Below are 20,637 nucleotides of genomic sequence, written 5' to 3' on the forward strand. Positions count from 1 at the left end.
AATTAAGAAATCTGTGACAATAATAGCATAATGGGTGGGAGAGAGAGATGGAACTATATAGGAGCAAAGTTTTGTGTACTACTAAAATTAAGTTGCTGTTAATCTGAACTAGATTGTTACAAATTCAGGTGTTAATTATAATCCTCAGCACGACCATTAAGAAAATAACTCTAAACATATAGTAAAATAAATGACAAGGGAATTAAAATGGTACACTAGAAAATATATCTATTTAACACAAAAGAGGGCAGTAATGAAGAAATTGAGGAACAAAAAGAGACTAGAGAAAACAAGTAGCAAAATAGCAGAAGTCCTTTCTTATCACTAAGTATTATTAAATGTAAGTGAGTGAATTAAACTCTCCCATTAAAAGGCAGAGATAGGCAGAATATATATTTTAAAACATTTAAGTATGTGCTATCTACAAAAGATTCCCTTAAATTCAAAGACATAAATAGATTGAAAGTAAAAAAAAAAAAAAAAAAAAAAAGGAAAAGGATATTCCATGTAAACAATAACCAAAGGAGAGCTGGAGGAGCTATACTCATACTAAACAAAACAGACTTGAAGATACAATTGTTACAGGGTACAAAGGAGGACATTATATTATGATGAAGGGGTAAAGGGTAAATTCATCCAGAAGACGTAACAATTGTAAAATACATGCACCTACAGAGCCCCAAGATACATGAAGCAAAAACTGACAGAATCGAAGAAATAGACAATAATAGCTGAAGACTTAAATAGTGAATACCCCACTTTTACTAATGGATAGAACAATTAGAAAATCAGGAAGAAAACAGAAGAAGACTTGAACAACACTGTAAAGCAACTAGACCTAACAGACATCTGTAGAATATTCCATTCAACCAAAGCAAAATACAAATTCTTCTCAAGTGCACATGAACATTTTCTGGGATACAGCATGTATTAGGACAGAAAATAAATCTTATTAAATTTAAAAGATTGAAATTATACAATATATATTTTCTGATCATAGTGGAGTGAAATTAAAAAGGAAATTCACAAATATATATAAATTTAACAACATACTTCCAAATAACCAAAAAGTCAATGAAAAAATCACAAGGGAAATGATAGAAACTACCTTGAGACAGCTGATCCTAAAATTCATGTGCAAATGCAGGGGATCCAAAATAGCCAAAACAATCTTGGAGGAAGAACAAAGTTGGAGAACTCATACTTCTGATTTCAAAACTTACTACAAAACTACAGTAGTCAAAACAATATGGTACTGGCATAAAACAGCCATATAAATCAATGGGATAGAATTCAGAGTCTAGAAATAAACTCTATGATCAATTGATTTCAGCAAGGATGCTCAGACTATTTAATGGAGAAAGAATAGTCTTTTCAACAAATAGTGCAGAGATAACTGGCTATCCACACGTAAAAGAGTGAATGAAATTGGAATCCCGCCTCATACCATGCATAAAAATTAAACTCAAAATGGATTGGAGAGCTAAATGTAAGAGCTAAAACTATAAAATTTCTTAGAAGAAAATAAAGGTAATCAGGTCAGGCAATGATTCTTGTCTCTTTTAGTTTAATTCCTCCATTGCTGCCTTCTTTTGTGTTAAATAGGTATATTTTGTAGCATTCTACTTTAATTCCCTTGTCATTTCTTTTACTATGTATTTTGAGTTATCTTCTTAATGACTGTGCTGAGGATAACAATTAACATAACAATCGAGTTCAAATTAATACCAACTTAATTTTAGTAGTATATGAAATGTCACACCTATATAGCTCCATCTCTCTCCCCCACGCATTATGCTATTATTGTCACAAAATATGACACCAAAAGCATAAACAACAAAAAAGATTAGACTTCATCAAAATTTAAAACTTTTCTGCATCCAAGGTAGAAGTCTAGGCTGTCTGTGTGGTTTTTGATGACACCATGGGGAGGAGGACACCTTGCCGCCAGCTCCCTACTTAGCCTTCCTTGATAGTCCCAGCATGGGAGTTGGGGGGCTGACTTAGTCCATTTGGGCTGCTGTAACAAAATACCATAAACCAGATAGCTTATAACAACGGAAATGTATTTCTCACCGTTCTGAAAGCTAGAAAGTCCAAGATCAAGGCATCAACAGGTTGGGTGTCTGGTGAGGGCCTGCCATCTCACAGACAGAACCTTCTCCCTGTGTCCTCGTGTGATGGAAGGGGCGAGGGGCCTCTCTTGGGCCTCTCTTGTAAGGGCACTAATTCCATTCATGAGGGCTCCACCCGCATGTCCTAGCCACCTCCCCAAAACACCACCTCCTAATGCCATCATCCCCTTAGGGGTTAGGACTTCAGCATAGAAACTTAAGGGGTAACAGGCTCAGACATTCAGAGGTTCATACAGGTGCCGTGTTCTCTGTGGTGTTTGCAGTGGAGAGGTTATTGTCTAAAAGTGTTTTTTCTTGCCAAGCTTCTCATCCCCTTGTCCTATGGTAGTGAGAGGAGGCTTTTCTTGGGGCTTTTTTTCCCCCGCTCCATCCCTGTTGGTATTTCCAGAGTGCTGGCTTCTTCAGCTACAAGTTTGGGATGTATGAGGCAAAAAGAACACCCAGGGATCTCACCAACGTGCCATTCCTGGGGTCCCAACTTTTCTAGTTTGTCTACCTTCTCTCTGCCTTCAGAATCATCTTATGTTTGTGTTATATGTGAGGACCAAGGTTTTAGTTTTACGCAGCAGAAAGAATAGGGAAAGTGCATCTACTCCATGCTCCCCAAAGCAGATGTTCTGTAACTGACTTTTCAAATGGAAAGTTATAAAACAATTTTATTGTATGCAAGGAGCATTAAAATATTGAAATTAAGATTCATTATATTTGTAAATATAATTTCTTTATAAGAATTAGTTCTGTGGTAAGGTTTCAAAAAACTAGACTTGCGAATGTACTTGAAAAACTTACTTCTTTTTACAAAATAAAAGCAGATCACCCCTTTTGTCCACCAAAGCCATGCCTCTGAGAAAGGGGAAGCAAAAACCCCACTCATGTTTATGAGAAGTTGGACTAGTAATAAACGTGTCCCAAACTGGTTTCCACGAACTGTTGATTCTTTTAGGCTTTTTAGTTGCAAGTAACAGAAACAAGTTCTTAAGCAGAAGGCTGGGCTGTTCCTGGCTTCAGGAAAGTCCGGAACCAGAATGGCTCCAGGGTTCTGGGGAGCAGCAACTGATTGTTCAGGCCTCACGTTGGGCTGAAGGGAGCCAGCCTTTCTTCAGCCTTTGTGTTTCTCAGTCCAAGATCTGGATCCCAGGGAAAGAGATTCTGACCTCTGGCTTGGGTCACACTTGGGCCACGCTTGGGCCATGATGGCCAGGGAGGATGGAGGACTGTGAATGACAGTTTCAATAAGACTGTATTCAGTGGGGAAGGGGCAGAGGAGGAGAGTCCTCCCCCACAACGTCAGGGTGCCGTTTATTAGAAGAAAAGGAAAGGATTAAAATTCTAGTCAAGTGAGAATCGTAGATGTTTACCACAGATGCCAACGACTGGATTCCAAGTTAAGAGTTCTAGAGCCAATTAAGTTTGAGAACCTGAGTTAGACAAGGAGAAATTCCTCTGAGAGCCTCCAACATGCTCTGGGAGCCTCCCCGCAGGGGTAGAGGGTGCATTGCCTTTAACTACATGGTACTTTTCTTGCCTTGGCACCCCGTTAACATATTAGAATCTCTGAGAACTCAGCTGGGGATGGCCAGTTCTCTGTGAGCCTTTTAGCTCTGAGATCCCATGATCCTACATGAAGGATGTATTCTGCCCGCAGGTAGCTTTATTCCATCTGGCTGCACATCAAGTGAGTCGTAATCAGTTCCCAGCTCTGACCTTTTCCAAGTGGGGAACACATCTCAGGTGTGGTGAGGGGGTGGCAGAGCTGGGACTAGAACTGGGGTCCCCTGGCCCCGTGTCTTTCCCTCTGTGGCGGCGCTGTGCCTTGCTGGGAGAGAAGTTAAGGACAGCTGTCCATGGTAACTTCAGTTGGTGGGCCTCCCTCTAGGTCCTCCGGCCCTTGCCCATCCCTGGCCAACTGCTCCTTCTCGGGAAAGACCTGCCCTCAGCTCTCTAAGCCCTGCAGTCTAGGAGAGGGAGGGGAGGAGGGAGGGTTGACTTCACTGTTACTGCTGAGTCTGTCCTGAGGAGGAAGCCTCCGCCAACTCTGGCCACTGCAGGGCAACTAGCTAATTATCTGTCTTTCCAGATGGACTGAACATATGACGGCGAGGACTGTTTGTCTTGTTCACTGCTGATTCCCTAGGGCCTGTCCCACGCCTTAAAGAATGGGCAGGATTTCACCAAGGAGGGGAACCTGGTGGGGTTGGGAAGAGAACATGCTGGGAAGGAGGATGCAGCATTGGCCAGCATAGAGCATTCCTTTGTGTTCAGTGGTGAAATAAGGCTGGAGGGTCTGTTGAGGACTCATGTGTGTGTTTAAATGCTAGTACACTTTGACCCAGCAATTCCACTTAAAAGAATTTGTCCCAAGGGACTAATCCAGACAAATGTACAGAAAAGTGTGCACTAGGCTATTCCATCACAGCATTATTTTTTGTTGTTTTGTTGTTGTTGTTTCTGAGATGGACTCTGACTCTGTCACCTAGGCTGGAGTGCAGTGGCTCAATCTCGGCTCACTGCAACCTCCACCTCCTGGGTTCAAGTGATTCCCCTGCCTCAGCCTCCCAAGTAGCTAGGACTACAGGCGCCCGCCACCACTCCCAGTTAATTTTTATATTTTTATATTTTTAGTGAAACCAGACAAGAGTTTCACTATGTTGACCAGGCTGGTCTTGAACTCCTGACCTTGGGATCCACCCACCTTGGCCTCCCAAAGTACTGAGATTACAGGCATGAGCCGCTGTCCCTGGCCCACAGCACAGCATTGTTTTTTATTTTTATTATTATTATTATTTTTTTAAAGATGGGGTTTCACCATGATGGACAGGCTGGTCTTGAACTCCTGACCTCAGGTGATCCACCCACCTCAGCCTCCCAAAGTGCTAGGATTACAGGCAGCATTGTTTTTAAAAAGGGAAACATAATAGACATGGGGGACTCCAAAATGGGGAAGGGTTGGGGTGGGATGTTAAGAGTTGAAAATTTACCGATTGGGTACTGTGTTCATTTATTTAGGTGATGCGTTCACTAGACATCCAAACCTCAGCATTCCACAATATATCCATGTAGCACACCTGCACATGCACCCCAAGTCTACAATAAAATTAAATGAAAAATTAATAATAAAGGAAACAACCTAAATATTCAGTAATAGCAAAGCAATGATGTAAAATATGGCACATCCAAAAATAATGAGTTATCAGACATTTAATAAAGATGACAAATTAAGTATGCCTGACAAGGAAATGTGTTCACAATATGTTAAGTGAAAAAAACAGATTATAAAACAGATGGTAATCTTATTTTTACAAAGTAAATTAACATTTCCATTGATATGTAAATTTATAGACAGAAAAATGTTTGCAGGAATAAGAACCAAAATGTTTATAGTCATTATCTCTGGGTTACAGAATTAAAGGTGACTTTTCTATTATGGTGGGGGTGTTACTGTTGTTTTTATTTTTTATGTTTTTCTCATGCTACCTTGTCTAAGATATTATTTTTATCTGGATATATCTCCTAGTTATTGTACAGTGAATATATGTTTGGTAATCATTTTATAAAGTAAAAAATTTCATGCTAGGAAATCTGAACCTTACTCATAGGTGATATAAATTAAGTTTTTATAAATTGAATAATTGAGAATCCCCTAAGCAAGTGAGCCAGTTAAAAGAGTTTCATGGAAACCCCTCTGGGAACTTGAAGACTCCATTGGCAAGATAGCAAAAAGTATTCTCCGGCCTCTATTTCTCTTGTAAATTCTGATTTTGGAATGTTCCTTTTTTGCACAAGATGGTGGTACGTTAATAGTTTATAGACCTTGTCAGGTCATTGTGATCAAGCCACCAAAGTATCTGATTCAGGGCAGTGTTTTGTAAACCAGCAAAGCAGCCAGATTCACCTTGAGTAGTAAAATTCCAGTTGTGGGTCTGGGGTGTGGCTTTGTCACGGATATTGTTTTTCTGGTTTTGTTTTGGGGCAGCAAATGGTTGAGTGTCAAAAGTATCCTGGGGCCCCTTGGCTTGGGCCCAAATCATGTCTGCTCCTGTGCACTTTCCTTACAGGAGAACCTGATCGGCGCCCTCTTGGCAATCTTCGGGCACCTTGTGGTCAGCATTGCGCTTAACCTCCAGGTAAGTTTCAGCCACCAGCACTGTCTGGGGGCAGAGACACAGCCAATGAGTCAGGGTATCTTATCCAGGTCCAGCTGTCTCCTCTATGCAGGGCCTTTCCTACTACACTCCTGGGCTGTACCTGGGACAATAGCTTGTGGGCCCCTCCATGGTTTCTCTTGATTTGGTGGCCCTACTCCATCCCACCCTAGCCCTCCTAGCCAGGTCCTGACCATCTCTCTTTGGGCTTTGCAATGACCTCCTGCTAGCTTCTCTGGCTCTGGTCTTATCCTTTCCTGTTTCCTTTGCTGCAAAGCTGCTGGAATTACCTTAGTTTTGTCAAACTTAACTCTAATTACAGCACTGTTCATTACTTAAAAGCCTCAGGCGTACCCTATACAGCATGCCCCCACTGACCTCCAAGTCCCCTCGGCCAGTCTGAGTTCGCAAGCAGCTGTGGTATGGAGCAAGTTGATAGCTAAGGAGCTTCTCATGGGGGCACCAGGGAGCTGGTGCTACTGGCATGCGGCACAGCTGGGGTTGGGGCAGGGGGGCGGTTAATGCCCCTGGAGGCTGCCTTCTGTCAGCGGGGGGTGAGAGTCTGGGAATAAATGCCCAGGCTCTTATTCTCTGCTAAGATGATTCTGAGGTGAGATTCACGGGGTTTCTCGGAAGGTCCTCTGTGGGCCTGAGCCCCAGTTGCCTGTGGGACTAATTCACTCATTAACGCACCTTTCATCTCCGTTCCCTGCCTCGCTTTTCCCCTCCCTTTCTTGTGTCCCCTGGAATCATCATATTCAGACTACCTGCTCCCACATTCCTGTCTCAGGGACTGCTTCTAGGAAACCCACATAAGGCTTGATACCTGCTAACAGGATGAATCCCACAGCACACTGGCCAGCTTCACTCCACCAGCACTTCGGTCTGCCAGACAGCACTGCCCAGCTTCTGCCTGCAGTGAACTGCTCTCCTCCCTGGAGCAGGCGGGAGACTGAGCCCTGTAGGCACACGCGTGTGCCTTGCTTACCTGTACCCTATGCATCTCAGCTCTGGGATGTGTATGTTTCTGTGTGTCGCTGAGACCATGTGGTCTCTTAGCTGCTTGTCTGGTTCATTCTCTTCTTTCTCCACACCAGTGTCTCTGATTATTTATCTGCTTCTGGGCAGCCCACATCATGATCCTCGCCAAATGGCAGACTTGGCCCTCTAAGTCAACGTGACTGTCTAGCCTGCCTTAGTTACTGCCTCAGTTTCTACATCTAGGTTCACATTTCCCCAAAAAAGAATATTGACCGTGCTTGAGCCACGTATCCACCCCAGGGAGAGCAAGGTCCACTGATAACCACATGGCCGCCCAGCGAGAGCTGCTGGCAGGTAGACAGGAAGGAGTGTGCCGAACGCTCAGGCATCCCAAACGTGGGGGATTCTGGAAACTACAGAGAGAGGGAGATTGACCTGAGGGCCAGGTCAAGTAGGATCCTTAGACCATGGCTTGCACCCTGAGACTGCGTATTGCCTGTGACGTGCATTAGAAATGCCTATTTCCAGACCTCACCCACGCCTCTCCGAGACTGACTCAGGATAAGGCCCAGGCAGGTATTTTGTCAGAGCTTCCCAGGGAAGTTGTAAGGATTCCCAGCCTGTGGGAGAACTGCTGTCTTAGAATAACTGTCTAGTATTTAGATCCCTACTGTCTTACTCTTCTCTGAGTCAGGACTCCACAAGAACCTGTCAAGTGTTCCCAATTTATTTTCAAGTTGGGGTAGATTTAGGTTACCTACATCATAGCATTTTTTTCCCCCTAACATCTGAGCAAATTACATTATTTCTTGGGTTTCTAGAAGTACTGCCACATCCGCCTGGCAGGCTCCAAGGACCCCCGGGCCTATTTCAAGACCAAGACATGGTGGCTGGGCCTGTTCCTCATGCTTCTGGGCGAACTGGGTGTGTTCGCCTCCTACGCCTTCGCGCCGCTGTCACTCATCGTGCCCCTCAGTGCAGTCTCTGTGATAGGTAAGACCAGAGCTGCCCCACCATCCCCTGGGGTGCTTCCGCCAGGATCAAAGGTGCTCATTGAACAGACCAGCTTTAGCTTGGATAATAAGCGCCTAATACAAAGGGCTTCAGACACACCAGGCCCTGTGAGTGTTTACAGATCTTAATTCCGCTAATCCTCCGGCCACCTGTTGAAGGAGATGTTGTTGTTATCCCCATATAACAGATAAGGAAACTGAGGCACAGGGTAATGAAATTACGTTCCCCAAATGACACAGGTAGTGAGTAACAGGGCTGGGATGTGAACTGGACTGTCTGGTTCTAGAATCTGTTTAAGATTCAGAAAGTTATCAGAAATGCTTTTTATTTCTAAAAGAAGAAGGAAGATAAACCCTAATCTATGCATCTTTTCACCATCAAGATATATTAAGCTTTTTGCCAGGTGCGGTGGCTGGTACCTGTAATCCCAGCTACTTGGGAACCTGAGGTGGGAGGATTACTTGAGGCTAGGAGTTTGAGACCAGCCTGGACGATATGGAGAGACCCCGTCTCTACAAAAAAAAAAAAAAAAAAAGATAAAAAATTAGCTGGGCATGGTGGTGTGCACCTGTGGTTCTAGCTACTTGGAAAGCAGAAGCAGAGGGATCTCTTAAGTCCAGAGTTTGAGGCTGCAGTGAGCTTTGATTGCACAATTGCACTCCAGCCGGGGGGACCCCATCTATTAAAAAAACAAATTAAGTTTTTGTAGGGTTCCTCCCAAAGTGCTGGGACTACAATTGTAAGCCACCACCCCTAGCCATTAACTTTCTCTTCTGCCAGTTTTCTATGATTTCCGTAATCACTGAACCAGTGTTTCAGAACATTTGAACCAACTAAAAGACAAAGGAGCGTTAGTGTTCATGAGAACACAAGCAAAATCGAATTAAAAAAAAAGGCCAGGTGCAGTGGCTCACTCCTGTAATCCCAGCCCTTTGGGAGGCTGAGGCTGGTGGAGCACCTGAAGTCAGGAGTTCAAGACCAGCCTGGCCAACATAGTGAAACCCCATCTCTACTAAAAATACAAAAAATTAGCTGGGCATGGTGGTGGGCATCTGTAATCCCAGCTACTCTGGAGGCTCACGCGGGAGAATAGCTTGAACCCAGGAGGCAGAGGTTGCAGTGAGCCGAGATGGCGCCATTGCACTCCAGCCTGGGCAACAAGAGCAAGACTCCGTCTCAAAAAGAAAAAAAAAAAAAACAATTTCTTCTTAAAGAAAAGTCATTAGTAGATTAGTGAACAATAGCTTTTTTGTGTGTGTAGCAGCCAGGACAATGAACTTACTTTGAAATAATTCTTTCCATTTTGCTGGCAAGCACTACTCTGCCCAGACGCTCTTCTCTGCTCTTAAAGGAGAAAGTCATATTTAGGGTCTTATTCCTCCTTGAGTTAAAAGGTTCTCTTCTGTACAAGGGATGGCAGATGCATGGTAACTATGTGCCCCTTCCTGTGCTCCAGGCAGACATCGTTAATCATGGCACTCCTTCCTAGAGAGCCTAGATGGGGCCTCAGCATTCTCAGTGCTTCCAACAGTTAAAAACAATCACCAGGATTTGGCAAAGGAGCAGAAATCTATTTTCTTTCCCTGATCCTGTTATAAGGCCTTGTTTTTCCTAACCAGGGTTGGTGAACTGGCAGTTTATAAAATGAATAAGGGTCTCAGACATGGTGTGTGTTTTTTCCCACATGGTATTTTTTTTAATGTAATTTGCATGTCTTTAGCTGAGACAAGTTGTTTGCCAGAGTCTCAGACTTTCTCTATTGTCTTACTTCCAGACCATTTTCTACATTTATGTTATGTTACTCCCCAGCCCCTCTATGTGATCATACCCGTAGCTTTATCACTCTGCTTTGCCCACTGCAGGTATCTCCAAAGGGCTCCCAGACCTTTTCACAATGAGAAATAATTGTCTGAGTGATTGGTGCTTTAGATATTAGTCTCTGAATTTTAATAACTTTCAAAGAACGAAATTCTTTGTTTTTTTAAAGGCTAATTTATAATGACAAAACTTCAGATATCAACCACTGGAAGTTAAGGGGCCCTAGAGCTTCTGAAGTCATCCAGTGAAGAAGAATATTAAAAAATAATGATTACCATTTATTAGCTATCTATGACTTAACCATCACTGCTCCAGGTACTTTTAGTAATAATAGCTTAGTTATTGAGATTGACTGTGTGCAAAATGACTTGTATATATTCTTTAATTACCCCTATCATTCAGAAAAGTAATTTTCAATGGTATGCTGGTAAACCACCTCTCAGAGAGACAAAGGAAAAAAAGGGGAGATGAAGGGATGGAGAAGAGGGATGGAAAGCTGGGAAAGGAGAAAAGAGCGAGCTGGTTTGTAGTGCTTGCCAGTTTATATGGTATATACATTATGACTTCCACTATGGCTCATTTCAGGTAGGATTGTTTCCTGAATATTTAACAAAATATTTAACATTCTATGAACTGATGCCAGCTGGATCTAACACCGTATTTCATAGACTAGAGAACTGAGCCTCAGGTGAAGGGACGTATCCAAGGATACACAGCCAGAAGGGGCAGAAGTGGGCTGGTGAGTAATCCAGGTCTGTTCACAGTGACTGCCAGCTCTATCCTTCTGGGCAGTCCCAAGGGTCTTTGAGGACATCTGTGAACATGGAAGAGGCAGGGAGAGGAAGAATTGGGGGAAATGTCAGAGGTGGGTGTTGCAGTGGAAGGAGTAAGAGCCCTGGCCTCCTGCAGTCCTGGGTTCAAGTCTTGCCTTCCCTTACCACCTTCGTGATCTTGAATGGGCCCTTCACCTCTCTCAGCTTCAGTGTCCCCATTTGTCAATAGGAATAATGAGAGCACCCACCTCCAAAGGTGAACATGCCAGAAATATCTTGTGTAAACCACCTGTTGCACAGCAGGTACTCAATGCTTCTGGCCTTGTAGGAAATCCTCAGGAAGGAAGGCTCCTCTCTGAGCCTCCCTTTCCTAGATGGAATCACACAGGAACCGAGCTCTTGGCAGCATGAGTGACAGGAAGTACAAAGCTCCAATGCAAAGGAGCCACCGAGAGGGTACGGGTGAAGGGATGCCCTTTAGCTGACAGCAGCCTCAATTCTTTTTTCTTTGTGCTTCATTTTGCAGCCAGTGCCATCATAGGAATCATATTCATCAAGGAAAAGTGGAAACCGAAAGACTTTCTGAGTAAGTTCAGTGATTTGAACTGTGTCCTTAATTGTATACTAATGCTTTTTGTTAATTGTAAAACCAGTTCACTCTAATTCAGAGGTTATCTGCCTCCTGCTCTCCTCTGTGGTTCCATCTTCTGCCCTCAACAGATTCCTGAGAGCTGGATTTTTTAATCAGGGGTTCCCAAGCCTGGCCACATATCAGAATCATCGGTGAGGCTTTTAAAAATAGACTTTTATCCATCCTATTGGATCAGTTTTGAGCATCTATTGTTGGGATTTTAGGAGGCCCAGTAAAAGAAACCCTCTCTCCCTGACCTAGTTCTAAAGCAATGGGAGTCAAACACAGGGGATCAGAAGTCAGACTTTATTCCTAATCAAAGCTAGATTAGAGCATTTTAGGTGAGCTAGATTAAAGCGTAAAGCTGCTTAGGTGAGCAACCAAGGGACCGTCCTTACACTCTCCCCACAGGACCCTCCAGCTCCCAGTCAGACCTTGGGCAGGTCCCCCAGAGAAACACTGGGGTTTACAGAGTGGAGACGCTTAGCCAGAATTATTGCCTCACACAGTTTAGGCCAGAGAAGGAAGAAAAAAGATCAAAGCCCTGGTGTTGAATTATTTATTTTTTTAATTGATTAGCTCCACCCAGTTGAGAAATGTGGACCAACAGGGCAAGAGGCAAAAGTGTCATTTTAATAGAGGTCCCTCCACATGGAAACCCAAGGAGTGGGGAAGAGCATTCCCCACAAAACACCTACTAAGTGCCATGTTGTGTTATAGGTGCTGGAGATACAGCAGTAGGACAGATGGGGCTTCTGCTCCCAGAGGGGTGTGTGTATGTGTGTGTGTGCATGTGCATGTGCATGTACGTGTGTGCGCGTGCGTGTGTGTGTGTGTGTGTGTGTGTGCAAGTGTGTGTGTTGGGGAGGGGAGAGATACAATAAACAAGTAAACAACTAAATGAAATAATTTTAGGTTGTAGTGAGTTTTTCAGAGAAAATAGAATGCTTTTGGGGACTGGAGAGATGGGAACACTTTCCTAGACTGATCAGGGTCAGACTCTCTGAGGAGGTGATTTTTTCCCCAACTTTTAAGTTCAGGGGTGCACGTGCAGAATGTGCAGGTTTGTTACATAGGTCAATGTGTACCAACGTGTGGTTTGCTGCACAGATTATCCGTCACCTAGGTATTAAGCCCAGCATCTGTTAGCTATTCTTCCTGGTGGTCTCCCTCTCCCCAACCCCCACCCTCCGACAGCTCCCAGTGTGTGTTGTTCCACGCCCCCTCCAGGTATTTATGTGTTCTCATCATTCAGCTCCCACTTACAAGTGAGGACACACAGTATTTGGTTTTCTTTTCCTGCATTAGTTTGCTGAGGATAATGGCTTCCAGCTCCGTCCATGTCCCTGCAAAGAATATAATATCGTTTCTTTTTTTGGCCGCGTAGTATTCCATGGTGTATATGCACCACATTTTCTTTATCCAGTCTGTCATTGATGGGCATTTAGGTTGGTTCTATGTCTTTGCTATAATGAATAGTGCTGCAGTGAACATATGTGCACACGTATCTTTATAATAGAACAATTTATATTCCTTTGACAATATACCCCGTAATGGGGTTGCTGGGTCAAATGGTATTTCAGCCCCTAGGTCTTGAGGAATCGCCACACTGTCTTCCACAACAGTTGAACCAATTTCTACAAGGAGGTGATTCTTAAGCCTAGACCCAGATCCTACTAGGTGATTGCCATCCCCAGGTCTGTGGGCAGAGTTTTCCTCATAGCAGGAGCCACAGATGTAAAGCTGTGAGGCAGGAACAAGCTTGGTTTGTCTAGTCTCAGTAAGGCTGTGTAGCCAGAGGGGTGTGAAGAAAGTGCGAGGGAGATCAGGGAGGACTGGCTGATGTAGGCCTTATGCACCATACTGTGGAGCTGAGGAGTATAGTGGCCCAAGCTGTGTCCTCAGAGCTTCGGAGCTGTGGGCTGGGATCTGGGCGTTGGCATTCCTATAGAGCTCCTCTTATAGGGTGAATCATATACTGAAGTCCACAAATCACTTTGAAATGCATGAGAAATAAGATGGATGGACACATGGATAGATAGGAGAGAAAACAAGTATAATGAAAGGTCAATTTAGAATCTAGCTGTTGGGCCTATGGGTACCCAGCGTACAACTCTGAACTTTAACAGATGTCTGAAAAATTTTAAAACAGAACTTCAGGGAGAGAAAATTTCCAAGACGTTGTGGATATACAGTCAAGTCTGGGGACCACCATTCTGAATAATAAGATCAAGATGGGACCAAGAGGCAGAAAATAAAAGAATTTTACTCTGAAATAAAAGCAGAACTTTGAGAAAAAAAAAAAAAAAAGTAGAGACTTTGGAGCTATTGCCAAGAAGACCAAATGACAGACTGAATTTCAGTAGTCTTAATGATGGGGCAGGGGAATTAGGGCTGGTTCCAAGACTACTGCGGAGGTTTGCATCCCTTTGGGAATACTCTAGGTAGTCTTAGGATGAAAGCCATGCTAGTCCAAGCAGTGCACTATGTGACTTGCAAAAAGAAGGCCCCTCTGGGCATCTGTAGTTTTATAGGCACAAGCCTGGATGAGCAGGGAATGGCCTGGATTTTAGCCTGTCTCACCCATTCAGCCAGGTGCCCTTGTTCAGTGAGCAACCTGCACAGCTGTACATGGCTGCCTTACCTGGAGTTCCATTAAATTCAGCAAACATTCACTGAGCGCTAGACCTGTGTTGGACACTGCAGGTGTGGAGATGAGTAAGACCCATCTCCACCTGAAGGATACTTTAGATAACAGACTTACTTTGTTGAGTTTAACCGTGGCTCTTTCATTTGTTGAACAACTATTTTTTGAGCACCTCCTGCGTTTACGAGGTCTAGTACTAAGAATAAAGATAAAAGACATTTAACATGGCCTCACATTTTCTTTAGACAGTGGGATGAAACAGGCAAAGTTAGTCCTATCCTGGAAGAATGCAGAGGCCTATGGTCACCCTAAGTGTGGCTTAGAACTCTCAGCCATTGTTTGGCTGCCTGAGGCTGGGCTGGACCTGGAGGCTTTTCACCAACCCTACAGAGTTCAATAGGAGTGTGACTAGACTCCAGGGGACAGACAAGAGCCATGCCCCCGGGACCACTAACAGTCTGTGATGGGTCTGTAGAGGAGAATATTGATAGTAATTATATGGTTCCATTGGGCATAGGTTAGATAGCCATTTGGGAAAGGATGAGGTAATTTTTACAAGGTACATGTTGAGCTCTGAAGATTTGCCTTTATGTTTTATTTTATCTGGCTTTTTAGTTTGCGCCTAAAGTGATTTTAGCTTTAAAACGTTACCTGTAAAATGCTCATTAAAATCATAGTGCAATACCATCATGGCTAAAATGAAAGAAACAAAATGTGTTGACAAGAATGTAACTGGAACTCTCATACTCTACTGGTGGGAGTGTAAATTGGTATAGCCACTTGGGGAAAAACATTTGATACTAACTACCAAACTGAACATCCGCATATCCTGTGGAGGAATTCCACCCCTCATTTTATACACAACAGAAATGCATACACATTTTTCTCAAATGACATGTATGAGAATGTTCACAGCAACATTATTTTTCACAGCTCCAGGCTGGAGACTCCTCAAATGGTCCCCAGCAGTAGAATGGATAAGTTGTGTTGTATTCACACAGTGGATCACCGTACACAGTGAGAATGAAGGAACTGCCGCTGTGCCCCACAGTGCTGGTGAATCTCACAAACATCATGATGAGCGAATACAGCAAAAGAGATCAGACTGTGGATGAGTCCATTCATATAAAGCACAAAGGCAGGCAAAACTATCAGTGCTGTTACACGCCAAGATAGTGTCACCCTGATGGTGGGGGCTAGCGATCGGAAAGGAACACAAATGAGAAGTTTCAGAATCTGGCTCATGATTCTCCTTCTCCATCTGGGAGCTGGTTTCATGAGTGTGTTCACTTTGGGAGAATTCCTCAAGCACTTTTTGTATGCATGTTTTACTTCATTAAAGGTTTGTTTTTTGGTTTTTGTTTTTTTACATTAAGTGTTTTTTTTTAACAACATTAAGGAAGATCATTTATTTATTTAAGTAAAGAAAAACCAAAAATACAAACAATAACAAGTCATGATATGTTGCATGAGAAGCCTGTTTCTTCATGGCTTGAGAATGTGTACTGTATCTCAGGCCTGTTCTTGTAGTGAGTCCGTGACAGCCTCTCTTCCCCACAGGGCGCTACATCTTGTCCTTTGTCGGCTGCGGTTTGGCTGTTGTGGGTACATACCTGCTGGTAACGTTTGCACCCAACAGTCACGAGAAGATGACGGGCGAGAATGTCACCAGGCACCTCGTGAGCTGGCCTTTCCTTTTGTACATGGTAAGAGAAGCCTCCAGTCCTTCCCCCTGAGATGGCAGGAGGGAGATCAAGTCCTAGAAACCAGAAACATGAATACCCAGCAACAGGGGATTCCATGAATTGTGGCACATTTTACCAGCATGAAAGACTGTGCTTCTGGAGAGTATGCAGTTTGTGGTGAAATGCTTGTTTCATTTATGTCCTGAGTAATATCAAAACCATTATATAGTAGGATGCCAATTTTACTTTTCAGAGATGTGTGTAGGTATGGTCACATACTGTATCTACGAAGGCCTGGATGGGAAAACAAATTCCATCTGTAGTTAGCGCTGGGAGATAGTGTCATGACTCAGTTCTTATTCCCTCTTCATCTTTCTGAATCGTCCAAAAGTTCTACAATAACCATTTCAAACTTTATGGTAAGGGGAAGAAAAAGTTAAAACTGTAAACAATTTAAGAATGTTATTGCATTTCCCAGTATCACACTGCTGATAGAAGCTGCTAGAAGCCCAAGAGACACAGGGAACTTTGTCTCCTAATCCCTCAGCCAGAGCTCAGTCCTCTGCCCCAGCTCTACCCTGTTTTAGGTCTACAAATAAACTAAGGAAAACTTCTAAAGTTTTTGATAAAGCTACTGGTACGTTCTTGTTCCATTCCCTGTGCTGTGCTGAACACATTTTTAAATACCATCTCAGATTGTCTTACCCCTATAAAGTAAGTGTCCTTTCCATTTTATGGGTGAGAAAACCAGAGCTCTGAGAGGTTAGCTCATCTGCTCAGAGTCCATAAAAGCAGAGCTGGATTTGAAGGCTGGGCCCACCTGGCCTCAGGTGCTATCTTCCTTCCCCGTGGCCTGCTGACAAAGGTGTTCACTGTTCTCCTCTGTCATTAACAGCCTGGTCTCTGATTGAGTCTAGAGCCCTGGAATATCCTTTTTCCTCAGATCATTCACAAGGCAGAGGATCAGTTCCCCTGAAATAGGGTCTGTATCATTTCCCAAGTGGCAGCCATCCCCAGCCTGTAGTTGGCGACAGAGCAAAGACCGCCTCCTTGGGCAAAGTTTTAGGGCTTCTATCCTTTAAGTGCTGTGTGGCCTTAGCCAAATTGCTTTCCTTCTCTGTTTCCCTCTCTGTAAAATGGCAAGAATCTCTGGACTTAGAATTGCTATTGAGAGATCCAGGAGATAGCATTTAAGTTACCTGGAATGTGCTGGATGCTCAGTGAATGATTTCATTGCCTTACTTCATCATGACTGGGAGGGAGTGCTTCCAGCTGGAGAGATTTGGCCAAACCAAATTCTATCAATATTTATTGAGCATCTGCTGCGTGCTAGACACTATGGATATAAAAAAATAAATGAGACATCCCTACAGAACTCACGGACTGTTGGAAGGCACCACCTATGCACAGCCATCTCATGACAGGCTAGTGCTATTCCAGCGTTCATTTTAGAATCATGGCGAATGGGCCACGTGTGGTGGTTCACACCTGTAATCCCAGTATTTTGGGAGGCCGAGGCAGGAGGATTGCTTGAGCATAGGAACTTGAGACCAGTGTGGGCAACACGGCAAAACCCCGTCTCTATTAAAAAAATAAAAGTAAAAATTAGCTGGGTGTGGTGGTGCATGCCTGTGGTCCCAGCTACTTGGGAGGCTAAGGTGGGAGGATAGCTTGAACCCTGGAGGCCAAAGCTACAGTGAGCCATGATCACACCACTGAACTCCAGCCTGAGTGACACAGTGAGACCCTGTCTCAAAAAAAGAAAAAGAAAAAGAAAGAATCATAGAGAATGGCTGAAAAATTGGGATCCCTGAAATGCAGGCACAGTGATTGGGAATGTTGATGATTGATGGCACACCCACTTGATGAAGTATTCTGCGGCAATTAAAGATAATTATGACAACTTCACAAAACATGAAGATTGTTTATGGTAACTAAAAACAGCCCAGTACAAATTATGCGTTGACCATGATGACAACTAGATAAAATATGGATTTACTGGAACAAAGACAAAGAAGAAACGGGGAAATGAAAGCAGCTGTGTTTTATGGTCTCTAATTAGAAGGAATGTTTTAAATGTTTCAAAATGCCCATGGACGTTTCTGTGTTGGTTTTTATACCAAATCAGCTTTGATAAGAGGTTTGGGTTAGGCAAATGGGACTAAGCTGTTGTCAAAGTTTTCTGCTTTAGTTGCACTGGGCGCTGGGGCCGGCTTAACTTCTTGGGAAAGTGTTAGCAAACATCTGGGCCTTTAAGGGGTAGAAAGGACAAGTTATTGATGCGAGGAGGGCGAGCTTCTCAAACTCAGAATTCACATCGTCTAATGGTAAGTTTCTACTGATAGAGCACCTTCTAAACTCCGGGCACGGGGCCTCCCATCTCCGGACAGCGTGGCCTAGCAGGAAAGTGCATGGGTCTGGGAACCAGACTGTCCAGGTTTCAATTCCTCTGTGCCATGCCTGGGATCATGGTAGTACCTGCTTCCTAGAGTTACTGTGCTGATTTAGTAAGTTTAAGGTAGATAAAGTGCTTAGAACACTGCCTGGTGTACAAGATGTCATTTAGTGTAAGCCATGATGATGGGCCCATAAAAAGAATTCTTATCCCTATTTCACAGAGGATTAACTAAAGTTTAGAGAAGTTAAGTGACTTACTCAAGGCCACACAATTAGTTTGGAGTCAGATCCAAGTTCAAACCCAGGTCTCCCTGACTCCAAGTGCCTTCCTCGTTTTATAGTTAAGCCTCACGTTTGAAGCTTGGCTGGGGGCAGAGGGAGTATATACTCATTATTATTATTATTATTATTATTATTATTATTATTATTATTTTTGAGGTGGTACCTCGCTCCGTCACCTAGGCTGGAGTGCAGTGGCATGATCTCAGCAAGATTCTCCTGCCTGCCTCAGCCTCCTGGGTAACTGGGATTACAGGCAGGTGCTACCACCCCCGGCTAATTTTTTTTTTTTTGTATTTTTAGTAGAGACAGGGTTTCACCATGTTGGCCAGGCTGGTCTCAAACTCCTGACTTCGGGTGATCCGCCTACCTCGGCCTCCCAAAGTTGCTAGGATTACAGGGGTGAGCCACCACGTCCAGTCTCATATTCTTGAGCAAAGAGCTTGGCGAACAAGTGTCTCCCTCTTGGACTGATCTGTTGTTTTAATGGGGATACCCATGGAGCCGTGGAAGGGGAGGAAACCATCTCAGCCTGATGAATCTTGGCCCTCCAAGAAAGAATGGATATGAGGGCAACATATCATCCTCAAAGCTTTAGCCTCAGGAGAACAGGGAATTACTTCTCAGTACTAGCCAGGGACTAGAGAGGTTCTCTCTGGGTTTCCCTTGTCCCCTGAATATCTAACAATAGTTTGGGAAATGCTGAATCATAGCTCAGTCATTCCCTTTCAACCCTGGGACTCTGATGATGGCCCACCCCATGAGGGTCTCCCAGTTCCACCTACCTCTGTGGTCCTCACTGACCCCCCTCCTTGCTGCCTTCCACAGCTGGTGGAGATCATCCTGTTCTGCTTGCTGCTCTACTTCTACAAGGAGAAGAACGCCAACAACATTGTCGTGATTCTTCTCTTGGTGGCGCTACTCGGTAAGTTGGCATCTGGGTGATTGAGTTTTGCCACCACCAAGAAGCACGAAATGGAGATGTGGGTTTTGTCTGCAGAGCTGTGGCCCCTGGATCCAGAAGCTGCTTGAGACTGGCTCAGGTTGTTCTGTCTCTGTCAGTGGCTCGGGGGAGCTGGGTCCCCGCTGACTGGAGACAAACTCCTGTCCTCAAGGAGCCTCCAATCTAAATGGAGAAAGTAGCAGTAAACAACTAGCCAAATCCATAGGTTATGGAAGCCTGGGCAATAGCAATTCCAGTGAGGAAGAATACAGCAGAGTGAGGATGAGGTGAGTTAAACGTTGTTTACGAGACGGCAGAAGTAGAGTACGCCCTGGCAACTGAGCCCGGAAAAGATCTGTGCAAAACCTATCAGAGCTTAGGAATTCATTCTGGATTCAAAGGCGAAACTCGATTTTGTCCTCTATTTTTTTTCCCCCTTGTAGAGGGATGGGTGCTGTGGAAGAGATGGCTCCTGAATCAGCTTAAGGCCAGAACCGCATATTACGTTTTCCCTTTTTTTGAGACAGTCTCGCTCTGTCACTCAGGCTGGAGTGCAGTGGTACAGTCATAGCTCACTGCAGCCTTGACGTCCTGGCCTCAACCGATCCTCCTGCCTCGGCCTCCTGAAGTGCCAGGATTACAGGCATGAGCCACTGTGCCTGGCTGGAACCGTGTATGATACCTAAATAGAGCTGTGGGAATCCGTCCTTCCGGAGAAGGAGGAGCGGACAGGGGCAGAGGAGCAGGCTGTGTCAGGGCTGGTGGAGCCTGCTGCTGCGCTGCTCTTGTATCTCTGGCCTCAGGCTAGTGACCCTCCCTCCTGAAGCCACACTGTCCACTTCTCTAAAGCGGGAAGTATGAGACCTTCCAAGTCACAGAAGGGAGTGGGGGTAAAATGAGACACGCACAGGTGCCTAATATGTGTATTTCTCTTCCGACCTTCCTACTGAGTGCCCTACCATAGCGACAGCCCATCAACCAAATAGATACCTGTCACTGAAGACAGGGTTGCATTAATTAATTTTTTAACAGCTCTGTTGGGATATCATTTACATACCATAAAGTTCGCCTGTTTAAAGTATACAATTCAGCGGTTTTTAGTATTTCACAGAGTTGTGAAACCATCATCCTAATCTAATTTTAGAACATTTTGTCACCCCAAAAAGAAACCCTGTCCCCATTGGCAGTCACT

At 44.2% G+C, this 20,637-nt stretch overlaps 1 protein-coding gene across 3 annotated transcripts in view; it reads left to right on the forward strand.

Moving 5' to 3' along the window:
• The window catches only part of LOC101034871 (NIPA-like protein 3), a 52,628-nt gene that overhangs the window by 14,552 nt on the left and 17,439 nt on the right, over positions 1-20,637 (forward strand). For 2 of the 3 annotated variants that reach the window (XM_074380291.1, XM_010345438.3), the window contains exons 2-6: positions 6,191-6,259; positions 8,080-8,251; positions 11,390-11,449; positions 15,702-15,847; positions 19,331-19,427. In XM_074380291.1, the coding sequence (XP_074236392.1) occupies positions 6,191-6,259; positions 8,080-8,251; positions 11,390-11,449; positions 15,702-15,847; positions 19,331-19,427 (544 nt within the window). Of the gene's footprint in view, positions 1-6,190; positions 6,260-8,079; positions 8,252-11,389; positions 11,450-15,701; positions 15,848-19,330; positions 19,428-20,637 lie in introns of those variants that run through there. The other variant, XM_074380292.1, reaches the window with a different exon arrangement.

This window comes from Saimiri boliviensis, chromosome 11 (assembly GCF_048565385.1).
Source record: "Saimiri boliviensis isolate mSaiBol1 chromosome 11, mSaiBol1.pri, whole genome shotgun sequence".
Classification (NCBI taxonomy): Eukaryota; Metazoa; Chordata; class Mammalia; order Primates; family Cebidae; genus Saimiri; species Saimiri boliviensis.